The sequence below is a fragment of the Salvelinus namaycush genome, chromosome 34 (assembly GCF_016432855.1).
Source record: "Salvelinus namaycush isolate Seneca chromosome 34, SaNama_1.0, whole genome shotgun sequence".
Classification (NCBI taxonomy): domain Eukaryota; kingdom Metazoa; phylum Chordata; class Actinopteri; order Salmoniformes; family Salmonidae; genus Salvelinus; species Salvelinus namaycush.
In genome coordinates this window covers 28,325,990-28,344,104 of record NC_052340.1, presented here as the reverse complement: position 1 = coordinate 28,344,104, position 18,115 = coordinate 28,325,990, and the positions used below count along the sequence as shown (strand labels likewise).

The 18,115-nt window shown below is 45.8% G+C and overlaps 1 protein-coding gene across 1 annotated transcript; it reads right to left on the bottom strand.

Annotated features, from left to right (window-relative positions):
• Positions 1 to 284: 284 nt before the first annotated feature.
• Positions 285 to 17,557, bottom strand: LOC120028258 (A-kinase anchor protein 1, mitochondrial-like). Its single transcript, XM_038973429.1, has 11 exons — positions 17,149 to 17,557; positions 9,209 to 10,959; positions 5,350 to 5,474; positions 5,068 to 5,194; positions 4,838 to 4,965; positions 4,427 to 4,604; positions 4,177 to 4,327; positions 3,638 to 3,705; positions 3,318 to 3,391; positions 3,052 to 3,117; positions 285 to 2,787 (listed from the first exon to the last, which is right to left on the bottom strand). Exons 2-11 carry the CDS (start codon positions 10,932 to 10,934, stop codon positions 2,725 to 2,727), a joined length of 2,706 nt encoding a protein of 901 aa, XP_038829357.1. The 5' UTR covers positions 10,935 to 10,959; positions 17,149 to 17,557; the 3' UTR covers positions 285 to 2,724.
• Positions 17,558 to 18,115: the final 558 nt, after the last annotated feature.

Genomic DNA, 18,115 nt, shown 5'->3' with positions numbered 1-18,115 from the left:
AAAAGGGCACTATTACAGAAAGAAATTAAGAAACCAGATGTGGAGGTCCTGGGCTGGCTTGTTTACATGTGGTCTGTGGTTGTGAGGCCGGTTGGACGTACTGCCAAATTCTCTAAAACGATGTTGGAGGCGGCTTATGGTAGAGAAATTTACAAACTTCTCCGGCAACAGCTCAGTTGGACATTCCTGCAGTCAGCATGCCAATTGCACACTCCCTCAAAAATTGAGACATCTGTGGCATTGTGTGAATAAAAACAGCACATTCTAGTGGTCTTTTATTGTCCCCCAGCACAAGGTGCACCTGTGTAATGATCATGCTGTTTAATCAGCTTCTTGATATGCCACACTTGTCAGGTGGATTAATTATCTTGGCAAAGGAGAAATGCGCACGAACACAAATGGAAACAAACTTGTGTACAACATTTGAGAGAAATACGCTTTTTGTGCATATGGAACATTTCTGGGTTATTTTATTTCAGCTCATGTTCAATATAGTAGCTAGAAGCCTTATTTCCTATGGTTCTAGAAACATTAACAGTTATCAGGTAGGGGAGATACAGTACCAACACCGGACTGACTAATAACTGACTTTAAAAAACACCTTGCAACAGCTGCCTTCTGAACTAGCAGCATGTGCATCAACCTCATAACTAACCATTCCTGAAACATGGTTCAATCAATCCCACAAAATGTGTGAAATATATACTCTAGTAGCAAGGTTGATAAAGTGCAGTTAACCTATGTGATCAATATGTATAGGAGGTAAGTATTGTCATGTGATTTACATGCCAACGCTGTCAAGTTTAATAGTAATGCAGGAATAGTCAAGCGAAACCATTAGGTACTATCCAAAATCTATCCTGGTTCTTAACTTCAATAAGACCAAGCAGAGGGACGGAAGCTGTCTTATTACCAGAGCAATTCAATTCGGGGGGAGGACGACAACACCACCCATCAGGAAAAATAAGCAGTTAAATATTTAAGTGTATTCTGTTCAATAAATGACAAAGCAATTAATTCCTATGCAAAACCCAACAAGACCAAAGCAGATATACAGTATAAAGCCATCTTTTACAATAATATCTGCAGTGTGAGAGACTGATTCTCATGGCTCACTTTCTCTATACTGCACTTTCATACGCTGCTGAGTGAAGAGGACCGGTACCGTCAAGGACCTAATTTCCCACAGTGCAAAGGGGCTACAAAAACACAGTCAACCCTCGTGTTGTCAGCAAGACTTCATTTTGGATCAATTAAACTGCTTGTAAGTATGGAAACTGCAACTGCACAAATGTAAAGTGTAATAATGTTACGGGGTAAAAGTATGTAGAAGAAAACACAGTGAAGACGATAAGAGGGACGCAGACCTGGGCAGGTTAACATGCATATTAGAAGACAGACTGATTTTAATATAAGCACTGGGCCTATCCTGACTGAGCAGGGCTAACGTAAGATGCTTTGTAAGAGTTCCTGGTCAGGTATCAGAGGCCTGTCCGTGGCTGTAGTGTTTCCACACACACACACCAATGTTAACCGCACAGTGGTGTCCTCTCTAAGTCCTTAAACAGTTGCACCAAGAGTTGCACGAGGCCCCTGGAGTCAGTCAAGAAGGGGGGGGGGGGGGGGGGGAGCTAGTGCACCCCTACCCTTCCATGTCATGTCCCAGACTACTCGACAACTCCAGTGCCAGACAACAGTAGTGGATCTGAAATGTAGTGGTGAGTGCATCAGCTGAGATGCCAGGCAGGACAATGGATAGACGCTGAAGGCAACCAGCGATTGCATGGGGAAAGAGGGGTCAGGCTGGTCTGCTTGCAGGTCAGTTGGAGATCCCAGAAAAGGAAGCCCGTTTGGTTTCTCCATAAGGCCACAGTGTTGTACAGACTGGAGAGGCCAGGGCAGATGAGCAGGCCTTCACGCGACTCCTGGGATCCCGGTTCTGCACATTCTCCCAGTCACTCACCCAAGTCCGGTGGTCGGAGAAAGGAATCCCCCACCCTGTCCATTTCCTTGACTGTGGTTAGCGGCAAAAAAGCTGAGATCTACATTTGTCTCCACAGACGAGGGCGTCAGTCACAACCATGAATCCAGACGCCATTCTTAGCCCCCCAGGCCTGTATGTCCACGGCTGTCATGATGAGACCAGATGGGGACTGGCTACTGCACTACGTACAATAATATAGAAACCCCCCACTCAGCCCAATTCCTTTCATATCACTATACAAGTGTATACATGTAATTACAGCTGATAGTGAGGTTAGTTCTCCATTGACACTGTTTCCTATTGAGTTGAGTTATACATCCACAGCATGATGAGAATCCACAGGCAAAGTTGTGGAGTGAAATGTCAGGTAGGACGAAAAATCAGATCGACCTTTAGTTACAATATAGATCTATTTTTAAAATGTACAAGTACTTTATTTTCCTTCTTTAAGTTATTTTGGTGTGTGGGGGAGGAGAGGAGGGGAGTTGGCTTATTCTGAAGCAGTACTTCATATTTTTTCTGCATACAACCATTTTTATTTCTTTGTGAAATCTGGTGTAAAAAAGCCCCCCCAAAAAACAAATTATTCCCAAATCCAGTGGTTGTGTTGTTCCATTGAAGTGTTATGGGTGTTTCTGGAGGGCTGGTTGGGTCAGACTCCAGAGATTAGGTCAGAAGAAGGGATCTAGGAGGGGTGTGGTAAAACTGAGAAGGGGTTGATGGGTGGGGGGCAGCGAGGTTCAAAAGCTGTCCACCCAGGTACCCAACACTCGCTCTGCCAGCGTGCGGTTAACTGATACCAGCTGGATGGAAATGGAGACAAAGATAGATTCATCATATTAGTGTAAAATAACAATTGATACCGAGTGGTTTTCCAGCCATCAGAATGTTTAGGTGAAAATGTCTTGCATTGTTAAATACAGAAGCTTATGAACCATACACCACAATGAAAGAATATCCACTTCACCAAATAGAAATGCTTACAATTACACTGAAATATTTCAAACACTTTGTCGAAACTTCCAAAAAAGTAAACAATTTCATGCCAAATCCCATGATCAACGTACCTCTTCTCCAACCATGTTCCACATCTGGACCAATGGGAGACCAGTGTTGTTGTCGTAGTTTGTGACCTGGAAGAAAGGAAACAGCCAGGTGAGCAACCAATTACCTTCTGTGGAGCGTACAGTACATTACAGTAGAGTATAGTGCAGTACAGTAGAGTGCAGTATAGTACAGTGCATTAAAGTACAGTATAGTAGTGCATTAAAGTACAGTATAGTACAGTGTCTTCCAGTTAGCTGCCTGGTGCTGGATGCTGTATTTTTGGTACCTGTGCAAGCAGTGCTACCCCTCTCGTCATCTCCTCCAGTGCAGAGGAGGCCTCGGTTGAAAAGCTCTTCTCTCCTGTGGATGGATGCATTTACAGACTTGTTAACATAAATGACAACAGCAGATTTGATGACCTTCCACAGGCAGGCTGACTTTGGAACAGTTTGACATTCAATTGGGAAAGTTTCTTGATTTTGGAGAGTGTCCTTGAGAATAAGACATCTATCGCAAGTAAACTGTACCATGTCATTTTATTTAGCTATTTGACATTATCAATTGTAATGTGATACCATGTCATTTTATTTAGCTATTTGATGTTACCTGGAAGAGGGGCGATGTTGTCCAGTAATACTTCTGCACCTTGGAACGGTAATGTTACGAAGTCTGACCTGAAAAGACAGATTTTAAATAAGAGCATTCAGTCAGTGTGCAGAAAGACACACCATCCCTTCTTACATAACATTCCGTTCTCTCTAAATATGACAAAACTATTTGACCAGAGGGGGGCACAATTTCATAACAAAAAGGGTTGAATGAATACTATATATTTTTTTTGGACTTATATTTAACTAGGCAAGTCAGTTAAGAACATTCTTATTTACAATGACGGGCTACTATACCTAGCAGGACTGGTGTCTATTTTACCTAAACAAGTCAACTTCGGAAATAAATTAAGGAAAATGGAATGAAAACAGCTTTGAAATTATGGAAATGGAAATGAAAAAAGTATGGAGTTCTTCTGAATTCCAGTTCTGACAACTTTCTCTGAATAGACTTGAGTTGGAAAGAAATTGCCCGCAACTCTGAAAATGTGCATCAACTAGACATGCTTTTTCAGCCTTCAGAGTCTGAGGGCTCACCTTATTTGCCGTAGTGTGTCAATCTTCACTCGGTCATAGCCGCCGTAGTCCACATATCGGATCTCAACCTCGCTGGTCTCTTTGTAGAAGGAGATGACCTGGGCTCTCCACCAGGCTCCCTCTACCGCCGGCGCCGCACAGATCACCCCCACTGAGACAGAGAGAGGGTAAGCACCGAGTCTGGATTACACACATAAAGCTGGTTCAAAAGACATCCATCCATGCACGTCCCTCCTTGGGGGTCTCTTACCCTCAGCAGGCGAGGGCAGGGTGGGTGTCTCTGGCTGGGAGTAACACAGGAACATCTGCTGGTCCAGGCTGCGCAGGGCGTGGTACGTAGGGTGTGTGTGCTGCTGGACGAAGAGGTGACCCGCCGATACAATGTTCACTACGATCACCTCCACGGTCACACCGCTGGGGAGCAGGAGCTGAGAGAAGAAACAGAGTTAAGTTAACAACTTTCAAATGAGAAGCCATAAGGGCAGACATCTCATTCTTTAAGTTAAACCACTTTCTTTCAAATCAATTAGCAGCACCTTAACTGTCGTGCAAATAAAGCATATTTGAACAGATTTGAGAGACGGAGAGAGACAGAAAGACAGAGACCGAGAGAGAAGGGAACCCTGCACAACCCTCCAGGCTCTCTAGGTACCATGCTTACCCAGGAGGTCATGGGCAGCGAGGGCAACGTGAGCGGCAGAGGTGGGGGGGCATAGAGGTTGGTCAGGTTCAAATCCTTAAACTTCTTCCCGATCAGGGACAATGCTTTGTCCACCTGCTGCTGGGAGCCTAGTAGGGACACACATTAAAACAGCAGAATTCTACTACCAGTACACTATCTAGAGCCAAGTGACTCATTTGCTCCTGACAGTAGAGGACTACCCCACTCACCCTCTATGTGGCAGATCTGGAACTCTTGAGTGTAAGGCAGGGTGGAGATGTAGATCTTTGCACCAGAGCTTTGCTTCAGGAAGCTCACGTATCGCCCCTGTTTCCCAATTAACCGACCCACCAGATGCTGAGAGAGCGAGAGAACAGAAACGGAAGAAGACATTACAAGGAGATATTGGGTTAGAATGAATGTGATAAGACTCATTTCTAAGGAACTAGTGGATTTTCCTCTGAATAGTAGTCAAGTCTCTGGGTGTGGGTGTTGGGATGGAGCAGGCTCACCTTTGGCACCTCAATCTCCCAAACGATAAGTTCAGAGCCCAGAGCCATGGCAGGGCTGCCACTACTGTCCCTAGCCCCCATGGTGCAGCCACTATCCACCGAGTCCATACTGTTCACATCCGAGCCTGAACACATCCAGACACACACACAGTCCTGAGTCAGACAGGTCTTTTACCAACTCACAATTACTCATCCAAACATGACTGGAGTCTAACCTAAACATGTACCCTAAAAAACAAAAACTGGATAAATGTAAAAAAATAAATAAAATAAAGATAGACACCTGCACATTTACACACACAACTCAAAGTTTAAGACACATACACCAGATCACCCACCCCACACAAGTCATTGAGCTGTTAATCAAACAAATCACACACAGGGCATAAGGCCACTAACCCAACATTAATCCAAAGTCCACCCACACGTGCACACCACTATGGCTCTTACCAGGCATATCTGATCACAGTCCTGCTCTGACAGACCAAAAACACAATGACACCTTCACTGGACTGTTATGAGTCTTCACCTTCTGTGTGACCGCTAACCTTTTCAGGAACACCCAGCAGGCTTTAGGTGTGGTTCTTCCCGTTTGTGACATCACAACTTGCCCACTAAGCAAAAAGTACAGCTCCCCAAACACAGCTAGAGTCCCTACAGCCTCAGGGTGGTACCTAGTCGAAACACAGCTAGAGTCCCTACAGCCTCAGGGTGGTACCTAGTCGAAACACAGCTAGAGTCCCTACAGCCTCAGGGTGGTACCTAGTCGAAACACAGCTAGAGTCCCTACAGCCTCAGGGTGGTACCTAGTCGAAACACAGCTAGAGTCCCTACAGCCTCAGGGTGGTACCTAGTCGAAACACAGCTAGAGTCCCTACAGCCTCAGGGTGGTACCTAGTCGAAACACAGCTAGAGTCCCTACAGCCTCAGGGTGGTACCTAGTCGAAACACAGCTAGAGTCCCTACAGCCTCAGGGTGGTACCTAGTCGAAACACAGCTAGAGTCCCTACAGCCTCAGGGTGGTACCTAGTCGAAACACAGCTAGAGTCCCTACAGCCTCAGGGTGGTACCTAGTCGAAACACAGCTAGAGTCCCTACAGCCTCAGGGTGGTACCTAGTCGAAACACAGCTAGAGTCCCTACAGCCTCAGGGTGGTACCTAGTCGAAACACAGCTAGAGTCCCTACAGCCTCAGGGTGGTACCTAGTCGAAACACAGCTAGAGTCCCTACAGCCTCAGGGTGGTACCTAGTCGAAACACAGCTAGAGTCCCTACAGCCTCAGGGTGGTACCTAGTCGAAACACAGCTAGAGTCCCTACAGCCTCAGGGTGGTATCTAGTCGAAACACAGCTAGAGTCCCTACAGCCTCAGGGTGGTATCTAGTCGAAACACAGCTAGAGTCCCTACAGCCTCAGGGTGGTATCTAGTCGAAACACAGCTAGAGTCCCTACAGCCTCAGGGTGGTATCTAGTCGAAACACAGCTAGAGTCCCTACAGCCTCAGGGTGGTATCTAGTCGAAACACAGCTAGAGTCCCTACAGCCTCAGGGTGGTACCTAGTCGAAACACAGCTAGAGTCCCTACAGCCTCAGGGTGGTACCTAGTCGAAACACAGCTAGAGTCCCTACAGCCTCAGGGTGGTACCTAGTCGAAACACAGCTAGAGTCCCTACAGCCTCAGGGTGGTACCTAGTCGAAACACAGCTAGAGTCCCTACAGCCTCAGGGTGGTACCTAGTCGAAACACAGCTAGAGTCCCTACAGCCTCAGGGTGGTACCTAGTCGAAACACAGCTAGAGTCCCTACAGCCTCAGGGTGGTACCTAGTCGAAACACAGCTAGAGTCCCTACAGCCTCAGGGTGGTACCTAGTCGAAACACAGCTAGAGTCCCTACAGCCTCAGGGTGGTACCTAGTCGAAACACAGCTAGAGTCCCTACAGCCTCAGGGTGGTACCTAGTCGAAACACAGCTAGAGTCCCTACAGCCTCAGGGTGGTACCTAGTCGAAACACAGCTAGAGTCCCTACAGCCTCAGGGTGGTACCTAGTCGAAACACAGCTAGAGTCCCTACAGCCTCAGGGTGGTACCTAGTCGAAACACAGCTAGAGTCCCTACAGCCTCAGGGTGGTATCTAGTCGAAACACAGCTAGAGTCCCTACAGCCTCAGGGTGGTACCTAGTCGAAACACAGCTAGAGTCCCTACAGCCTCAGGGTGGTACCTAGTCGAAACACAGCTAGAGTCCCTACAGCCTCAGGGTGGTATCTAGTCGAAACACAGCTAGAGTCCCTACAGCCTCAGGGTGGTATCTAGTCGAAACACAGCTAGAGTCCCTACAGCCTCAGGGTGGTATCTAGTCGAAACACAGCTAGAGTCCCTACAGCCTCAGGGTGGTATCTAATCGAAACACAGCTAGAGTCCCTACAGCCTCAGGGTGGTATCTAGTCGAAACACAGCTAGAGTCCCTACAGCCTCAGGGTGGTATCTAGTCGAAACACAGCTAGAGTCCCTACAGCCTCAGGGTGGTATCTAGTCGAAACACAGCTAGAGTCCCTACAGCCTCAGGGTGGTATCTAGTCGAAACACAGCTAGAGTCCCTACAGCCTCAGGGTGGTATCTAGTCGAAACACAGCTAGAGTCCCTACAGCCTCAGGGTGGTATCTAGTCGAAACACAGCTAGAGTCCCTACAGCCTCAGGGTGGTATCTAGTCGAAACACAGCTAGAGTCCCTACAGCCTCAGGGTGGTATCTAGTCGAAACACAGCTAGAGTCCCTACAGCCTCAGGGTGGTATCTAGTCGAAACACAGCTAGAGTCCCTACAGCCTCAGGGTGGTATCTAGTCGAAACACAGCTAGAGTCCCTATAGCCTCAGGGTGGTATCTAGTCGAAACACAGCTAGAGTCCCTATAGCCTCAGGGTGGTATCTAGTAGAAACACAGCTAGAGTCCCTATAGCCTCAGGGTGGTATCTAGTAGAAACACAGCTAGAGTCCCTACAGCCTCAGGGTGGTATCTAGTAGAAACACAGCTAGAGTCCCTATAGCCTCAGGGTGGTATCTAGTAGAAACACAGCTAGAGTCCCTATAGCCTCAGGGTGGTATCTAGTAGAAACACAGCTAGAGTCCCTATAGCCTCAGGGTGGTAAGTAGTAAAACAGCATCTAAAGACTAACTTCAACCTACACTATGAAGGGTAACTAGCCACCACACTGTTCTGTATTAGCCACCATCAACAGCAAAGAACATTAAGTAAAGAATACTATCACCTCAACTGTATGCTTTTTCTTTTGCTGGTGGCAGACTAGCTAGTAGTCACAACATGATTCTGCAAGCATTTCTTAGATGGGCAACTTGTTTTGGCCCACTTCAGACATTTACTCTTACAGCTACTATTTGGCGATCTCATTAGTTAGAATTGGAAAGGTACAGCACAGAAGCAGAGACCATTAAATTCCCTAGCCACAATTCACACAGACTTGCCTACTTCTGAATAGAGTTATTTTACCAGATCTAAGACCAAAGCCGGTGACTTTCCAAATGATAGTCCATGCAATCAAATATTCCCCTCAGCTTTTTAATGTTGTTAGATGTAATCTAATGTTGAACAAAGGGCTCTCTGTGATGACACAGAAGGCGCTCTTGTTCTGCCCTTAGTTTGCCCCAATGTCTGGAGAAACTACAAATAATGAAAAAGGAGGCCTTAGTTCCACGTAGGGAAGAGAGACCCTACGACAGAAGAGAGTCAATGAGTGTGTTCTGAGCCTCCATCACACGCTGTTTGGGAATTTGAGCAGCTGAGAGGAGCCATGTGTAGATCAGTGCTGCTATGAGCCTGACTCTAATACATGGTGTGGTCTGTAATCCTACCTCCAGACTGATCGGTCTCAGTCTCACTCATCCCGTGAGAACCGTTCCTCAGGGCCATCCCGTTGAGCCTCTTCACTTCGCCAACAGCCCCCAGCACATGGCCTGGTAGGGCTGCCATCACTTGTTCCGTGGGCACTACCTCTTCTGGGGCCTGGCGCAGACCACCCTCCCCCTCAGACATCCCTGACACCTGGATCAGATCCTCCTGGCTCTCCCTGCTCTGCTGGTCCTCAATGCTGACCCCATCCTCAGAGTGGCACGTACTGCAGGCTGAGTCCTCGGCCACCATCGCCCCTTCATTTCCCTTCAGTTTGTCCAGGTTGACAGGTACGCTGCTGGCCTCACGCCTCCCCTCCTGCGAGGATGCTGCTGCTGCCGCCCAGGGGTTATTCAGTGCGTTTGCTGTCCCCATTGGCTCCCATGCCGGGGCGGGCAGGCAACCGTTGGGCATCCCTTCTTTCTGCTGCACTCTCCACTCCGTCTCAGCGTGGCTTATTGGGGAGGGCCCTTCCTCCATGTTCCTTGTGAGTGGCTCTTGCTCAGAGCATGGCCTCCCATTGGCCAGCGGGGTGCTTCTGCAGCAGGGCTCAGCAGCGGATTGGCCGAGCCAGGTCTCTGGACAGGAGGTAACACTGAGGACCTCCTGGGTGGCTGCCCAGATGACCTCAGTGATCAGACCTGCTGCCAGGTCCTCCAGCTCCTCGCTGCTGCAGGGGGCCCCGTTCTCCTGCTGGGGGCCTTGGGCTGGGAAGGCCGAAGTACTAGTCACAACAGCATGGTAGCCCTGCGAAGATGTGGGGGTCTCTGGGAAAAGAGGCTCATGTGTGACTACTTTCAGTGCCTGGGCCGGTGTCTCAGCTGGGATGAAGGACGAGGAGGGCAGCTCATCTTTGGTACTGCTGGAGGGGACCAGGAGGGCATCTTTAGCCACCAGCTCCACTTGTAGGTTCTGGGTGAAGGCCACTGCTGCCTCATGTGCTGCTGCCACCTCCCCCTCTGGCTCAGGCCTCTCTGCATTCATCAGGTCTGCTGCTGTGGAGGAACTAGTCGTGGCATGGGCCTTCTGGGAGAGTACAAGTGCTTCTGATGCTGTGGCCTCCTTCACTGAAGCAGGGACCTGCTCAGTAAACGTTGATTTCACCGGCTTTGTAACATAGGCAATGGCGACTGGCGGTCTCTGCCCAGTGGCTCCGTGTTCTCCCTGGAGAGCCCAGCTCTCCTTCCTGGTCTGTGTTGGTAAGGGTGAGGCTGCAGGAGAAGAACTGTTCCTGGGTGTCTGTTGGCACCTATCTACACAAGGGTCTGTGACTGCGTTGGCTCTGTCTGGGTGGTGGGAGGTCCTCTCTGTAGGTGAACATGTACTCTGTACCTCTACTGCCTGGGCCTTAATGGCCGGGATGTGAATCTGTGCTACGACCTCCTGTTCTGTTGACCTTTGCTCTTTGGCCTTGGATGGTCTGACTCTGCCACTGGCTGTTCTCTCTCTGCAGCTGCTGGTTGTGGGGGTAGTGGCTTTGGCGCAGAGGGACACTATCCCTTTCTCTACCAGGCCGTTGCTGCCGTCACTGGGGGCCGGGGACGCCAGCAGGCCCATGGCCGCTGCCCCCTCCTCACTGTCATGGTTGGTGATTCGCTCTTTCTTGCGCGAGATGTACCACCACCAGCCTATAAGCGCCAGCACGCCAGGCAGCGTGTACGGGACAATAGACCGGAACCTCAGTGGCATCTCCTCAGGACGCTAGCAGCTACACCTGTAGAGCGAGAGGGAGAAAGAGAGCGAGAAAGGCTGAGGTTAGCTTACTGGAGGGAGAACTGTGAGTCTTTCAGTTTCACTCATTTGGAGTGCAGGATTATAGTGTCAAACAAGATATTCAAGTTAAGACAAAGTGGCTAACATTTTGAATAGCCTAAGTGTCTCATTTGACACACACCCCAAAAAATGGCATAATAAGCCTGGGTAATATAGTGTAAAGACCATAGCAGGTATTCTATAGTGTGTGTAATCACACCCACAGCAACTAGAAGGGTGTGTGAGTGGCAAATAGATTCCAAATGCATCAGCCCTGTTCACACAGCTCTGACAATAAGCACGGCACTGGGAGAACAACATGTGATGGTCAAAAGGAAACTGTCCTATGGTAGCTTTGCCAAAAAGACTTACCAAAAAGGCTTTAAGGAAATAAATGCTTTAAAAACTATCAGGGCAGTTAACAGGTGGGAGCAGAGCTTCAAAGAAACTACTGAAATGAAGCCTGATAAGACGTTACTCCTGAGAATAGGCCTAGACTAACAAATGACTTACAGTAAAGTAGTGAAATCATTCCTGCAAATTCTTTTTCTCATGCCACACAACTTGAATTGATGAACTGCATAATGCTATGGGATACATAAAACACTGAAGACACAGCACTTTTGTCAACAGCTCCCAGTGAAGAAAGACAACAGCCTGAACCTAACATACATGTATGCCTATAAAAGCCCCATACTAGACATAGGTCACACCATGGTTTTCTATTGCCTCGTTGTGAAATGTTCAAAGACAGAAATTCCCATTCCCGTGGCTTAGAAGTAATATTTGTTTCTACTTGTGAACCAAAACAAGCTGCAACACAAAGATCTAGTTTTTAGCAGGAGGAGCGGCTGTGCCACCATCAGGGCTAATGTTTAACCTCCCTGTACCTACTGGGCATGTCCAGCTCCTCCACTGCTGATTGGTCAAAGCACTCCATACTAAAAAAATGAAGTCTGTGCATGCCTTTCCTTAATAGACCGAGAGCAGATCCAGCCTGTAGAAGGAAGGAACACCCCCCCCCCCCCCCCCCCCCCCTTCTTTCACCAAGCCTACTAGGGTGTGTGGCAGCTGGGCTTCCACTGCCCCTGAGCAAGCACCAATACACACACACACACACACACACACACGAGCCAGGTCTGATCACCATGAACATGGACTTTGAACTATGTGTTCTGCGCGTTCCAGGCCACTGTAAAGCTGGAATTGACAGAGTCAGTCTGCACTGTACAGGTAGACAGCCAGGGGCCATGATAGCCTATATGAATGTGAACTGTGTGTGAGGAGGCTCTAGTCACTGGGATTTTAACCATATTTCAGTTTCTTCATACCCCAAAACTGAGGCAGACAGACCTTTCCAATGAGAAGAAAATGAGGGCTTTCCTCTGCCATTTGTATGCGTCCATCACGTATTTCACCTGATGGCGGGACCTATAAGAGGCTTGTTGATGAATGACATAGGATTATAGGTGAATGGTGGGCTGCCCTAAAAATGACTCAGGTAAAGATGTTGATGCGCAGGGGAAAAACAGGTAGCTTTCAAATGCCTCCAGAGAAACCAAAATCAGGGTTGTTTTCAGTGGGGCAGAGAGATCAAAAATGAGGGTTTCTTAGACATGGTCACCAATGCTGCGTTTATACAGAGAGACCAATTTTGGTCTTTTAACCAATCACATCAGATAATTTTCAGAGCTGATCTGATTGGTCAAAAGACCAACTAGTAGGGGAAAAAAAGGATTGCCTGTGTCAACCCATTTCAAAACCTGTTCTCCCTTTGTCATGACCCAGTCGCTTCTCTATCAAAACAGAGCCTCGGTGGCATGTTCCATAGTGAATGACAAGGTGCTTGGACCTGGTTAGCAAATTATACATCCCTTGCTGTCCATTTCAATATTCTCTGTAGGCAAATTATATAGATTATTGTGTAGCTTCTATCATTAGCATACACTGAGTATACAAAACATTAAGAACAACTGATCTTCCATGAAAGACTGACCAGGTGAAAGCTATGATCTATTATTGATGTCACACTCACATCAGTGTAGATGAAGGGGAGGAGACAGGTTAAAGGATTTTTAGGCCTGGATTATGTATGTGTTCCATTCAGAGGGTCAATGGGCAAGACAAAATATTTAAGTGCCTTTAAACAGGGTATTGTTGTAGGTGCCAGGCGCAACGGTTTGTGTAATGTAATTTGGGCTGCCCAATTTAGTTGACTGTTTGGTAGACCAAGATTTCTTCAGTTAAGCAGTCGCAATTCACCTTTTTTTCATAGTGCACAAGACACCTGTCTGATTGGCACCTGTCTCAGTGGACTAATCCATTGCGGAGGCCACAGGGATGGCAGTCCATCACCCTAAAACATGTGAAATTGCATTATGTAAAAATGATGGTGCAACACTAAAATAATCTAATATTTTATAAGAAATGCGCTTTCTTCTGAGTTAGATATGGTCGCCGTCCTTGGTTCTGAAACAATCTTCATTGCGCTGTAGAATTCGCACCTTTCCCTATGTTGCTACGTGCATAATAGCTAAGTTTACCAGCATATTGGGATTGACAACAATGCGGTGGAGGCAGCAGCGACGAGGAAATAGCTCTTGCCTTAGCCTAATTGTCTAAGAAAATTGAGTAAAGAGGAAACTCCAATTTAATTAGGTCTATAATCTAATAGCCTAACTGTTAAATGTGCTTGGCTTTAAAAATCCTCCAAATATAGCTAAAGAAATAAGACAGCTCCTGCTTGTCTGAGTATTTGTTTAATATCCTAGTGATTCTGTCAGCGCCAAGCCTCTCACAACGCCAAAATGTCAGATAAAGCAATTTCACAGATTCAGCTGTTTTTAAATCTTTGCTATGCTGTAATAAAAGCTTTACAATTTTTGGGGTTAGAACAGAATGGCATTACTTATTATTTAGTGTTGTTTACACTGTCCCAAACAGGCAGAAAAATATTGTAACAGCACCTGTTCGTCACATAATATGCACGCAGCTCTCACGCATATACCCTCCTTTTTCTTGATCTCCTTATTACAATTATTATCATGATCCTCATTATCATAAGTCATGTTGTTATCATTAGTAGGCGTTGTATAGCAGCCTAGCATAACCATCATCAAGTTGTAGGCCTAAGAGTGTCTCCTGTTTAGCCTTAATACCTTACTTAGGCTGATATTTCAATAAAAAGGCTACTGTATCAATCAATCATTAATTAATTCATGCCATCACACAGCATACTAGACATTCATGCTTTGAAATACAATCAAGCATTTTAGTTTTAAAATTAAACAAAGGGAGCTTTGAATATTTAGCCTAAAAAATTAACTGCAATTCACAAATGCATGCAACTGTTTTAGTCTTCTGTAATAAAGGCTTTATATATATATTATTTTTAAGCAAATTAATGGGTGTGGTATATGGCTAATATACCACGGCTAAGGGCTGTTCTTATGCACAAAGCAACACCGAGCGCCTGGATACAGCCCTTAGCCGTAGTATATTGGCCAAATACCACAAACCCCCCCCCCCCGCTGATATACCACGGCTGTCAGCCAATCAGCATTCAGGGCTCGAACCACCGAGTTTATAATTTCCGTTAGAACAGACTCTCTGGTACACTTATTTAATGTTGTTTACACTGTTCCAAATGGTCAGAAAAGTAATTATTGTAATCTAACAGCATCTGTTTGGCACAAAATACTCAAGCATACCCTCCATTTTCTTGATCGCCATAACTACAGTACCAGTCAAGTTTGGACACAGCTACTCATTTAAGGTATTTTTACTATTTTTCTACATTGTATAACACACACACAATACTATAAAAATCCGACATACCATGTCGGATTAAACAACGTGCTGGAACTTTTAATCACTTTATGTGCTGTACTCAAGGCTGGTTCACCATAGATTCCTCTCATTATGCAGACTAGTTTCACATGACAGACCCTATGTGAAGGTCCATGACACCTTGCTAGCCTTTTTTGTTAAAGATGCACTCCAGGCTCCTTTTCAACTAATTTAATCACCCGATTTACATAACCAAAGCCACTTTGTAATAGGTAGTCCAAGTATTCATGACATGGCACAAGATGGGGGTGGGCCTTTGCTCTTTATTTATATATATATATATTTTTTTTTAACTAGGCAAGTCAGCTAAGAACAAATTCTTATTTACAATGACGGCCTAGGAACAGTGGGTCAACTGCCTTGTTCAGGGGCAGAACGACAGATTTTTACCTTGTCAGCTCAGGGATTTGATCTGGCAACCTTTCGTTACTGGCCCAACGCTCTAACCACTAGGCTACCTGTGATCCTCTATTTTTCCCTCAAGCAAAGGGGAGGCCAGTGACATCAGAGTGCACTCATCAGACCAACTCCCTGAAGTATGCGTTTTGGGTACGATTACGTGTGTACTTATTTATACTTGGGATATTGTTTTTCAACAGGAAAAGTTCTGGAATACAAAAAAAACGAAAATCCAGTGTCATAAATTGTTCTGACATTCACCTTTGACAAGGTTAGAATAACGGCCAACTACACAAAGTTACTCCAGTACCTAATACAAGGATTTGGTTAGTCTTTCGCTCTGTGCACACCAACCATGTGTGCGTATTCCACTCCACACACAGCCTGCATATGCATGCCTAGCAGGCCTGACTGTAGACTCGAAAGAATCCAGATGAGATATGTACGACCTTGGAGGTAGACAAGGGAAGGGTCACTCGGCATTTGCTTTACACTTCACACACCATTCAATGCACCGAGCACGAGCAGTTTATTACACAGCGATGCTGCACTTGGAATACGAGGCAACCTTGCAAAGCATACCTACGATAATAATGCTTCTCCCCCAGTCGAGATATTTCTGGTCCGCAGTTGTAGGCTATCCTACGATAATTATTCCCATAGCAGTACTCTAAAATGCGGGACCATCAATAGTTAATTATAGGCCCTATAATAATAATTTTGTGATGGCGAATATTTAAATTAGTTTCATTGCAAACCGACAGCGTCCCATAAAACCAGACCTCTGAATTAAAGTGTCAGGCTACAATTGCCTAGACGTTGCTATGGGGCTTCAGAAATAGCCTATGCACCGCTACTTGATAACCTACAGCAAGGCTATAGCTACACATTGTCATTCCAAAGCGGACTGACAAATGACGCGGTTAAATGTAGGCTAACTGGCAAAGTTTCGAGGCTCCCAGTGCTTGAGCAATAGCTGCATAATGTCTGGGCAAGGTAACTTGCTAGCTATGACCTACACATTGAGTGTAATAAAAACATGGTAGGCCGCTGCACTTGATGATTTACAATGTAACGTTATCAAGTTAGCCCTACACTATTGTAACAAACACGGATGAACCCGTTAAAAACCCATGGACCACGAGTTAAAAATCAAAACATTATTACATTCATGATTTAACCAAACATATAGTCGAGATCTTGGTGAAACAGTGCATTTACGTGCCTAATTCATTAAGCCACCATTAGAATACGGTTAGCCATCTTCGTTGAGTCTGAACTATGACTGACACTCCATTCAGTGTTGACGCTAGGCATGCGACAAACGGTTCCGCTACAATGTAGGGGCAATATCATTTAAATTGTGTCCTGGCAGAGAATCAAGACAGTAGTTCGTGACCAAACGTCGCATATATCTTGCATTATGATCTTGTCGCCATGTAGGCTAGCCTGGCAATGCTAGGCTAACTCTGCATCGTGGGCCTCGAAACCTTCACGTTAGCTTGCTAACTGGACATGATGGATAGCCACCTTGTTTGCTAGCAATTCACATGATCCGTCCAAGCAAACTCATACACACAAAATGGTGACTACAGACCACAAAATTAACATAAAATGTATATTTTGAGTCCGTTGTCATTTTAGAACGCAGAATAAACTACATAGTTCGATGTCTGCGTGAAATATACACTCAATGACATGGGCTGCAGATTTCTAGTGGCAGAACATTTAAAACCAATTTAATAAAACGACTGTTCCATTTCTTGGAATGGAACACTTAGTAGCGCAACATTGTAGCCAACCGGCTAAACAACTCGAGATATTTAGACAGACTACATATCAATCTGACATCTGTGGGCCCATGGCTGTCAATTTTACACTAACACTTTTGGATTATACTTACAGTATTTAAACGTCTACCGTGCCGCCACAGTGAATTAAATGATCGTGATATGTTACGTTTTCCGGGCCCAACTCAATCCCAACGTGTTCCCCTACACTGTGTCTGTGTCTCTTTCTCTATCCTCCCCACGTGTTGACCGTCCAAGCACTAGACTCTAACAACAGACCTAACAGCTGATCAAACCTCGCGATAATGGTGCAGAAGAGAGACGACAATAGAGAAGGTAGTCTCGCGGAGTTAGACAGATGCAGTCAAGTTTTATCGTAATTAAGGACACAATTATCTCCCAATAGTCCTTTAACTAAATAATGTAATTTGATATGAAACTGATGTCTTCGCAGTACGTTGTCTCATTGGACACAACGAGAGAAGTCCAGTGGAGGCTGCTGGGAGGAGGACGGCACATAATGTCTGGAACGGAGAGAATGGAATGGCATCAAATACGAATCCATTAAATTCCGCTACAGCTAGTACCAATAGCCCGTCCTTCCCAATTAGTGCGCCGCCAACATGTGGGTTTATCTCAATAGCACTCTCCTTGCGTCCTCTCTCCTCGCCACCTTCTCAAAACCCATTGGATGAGAAAGCCAGAAGTCCCTGCCCTCTGACCTTTTCCTCCAATGGGGTTTGAGGAAGAGCGGGGGCACGAGGAGTATGCAATTGAGACTCTCCCATAGGCCTTGGTTGCGCTCTGCATTGTAGATTTTCCTCATGAACACTTCCACTACCAATAACTTCAGATGGCGTTAACAAATCATGGCTTTTAAGTGGAGAGCAAAACTTTTATTAACAATGGAATAATTAAATGTATGTGTTATACACATTATACAGTAAATTACTGCTTTACAAAAAAAGAAATTCTACAATATTATCACAAGTATTTACAGTATAGTAAATATACAATTTTCAAATTGTACACAAAATGTGAATATACCACTTAAAGAAAAACATTCGGAACAACACTCCA

Bases quoted from the DNA above. Each gene is read 5' to 3' on its own strand.
- LOC120028258 (XM_038973429.1), bottom strand. From the start codon at position 10,934: ATGCCACTGAGGTTCCGGTCTATTGTCCCGTACACGCTGCCTGGCGTG. The intron at 4,966-5,067 runs GTGAGTGGGGTA...TGTCCCTACTAG, and splicing joins CCAGATCTGCCACATAGAGG to GCTCCCAGCAGCAGGTGGAC. The intron at 3,392-3,637 runs GTAACATCAAAT...ATCCATCCACAG, and splicing joins CAACATCGCCCCTCTTCCAG to GAGAGAAGAGCTTTTCAACC.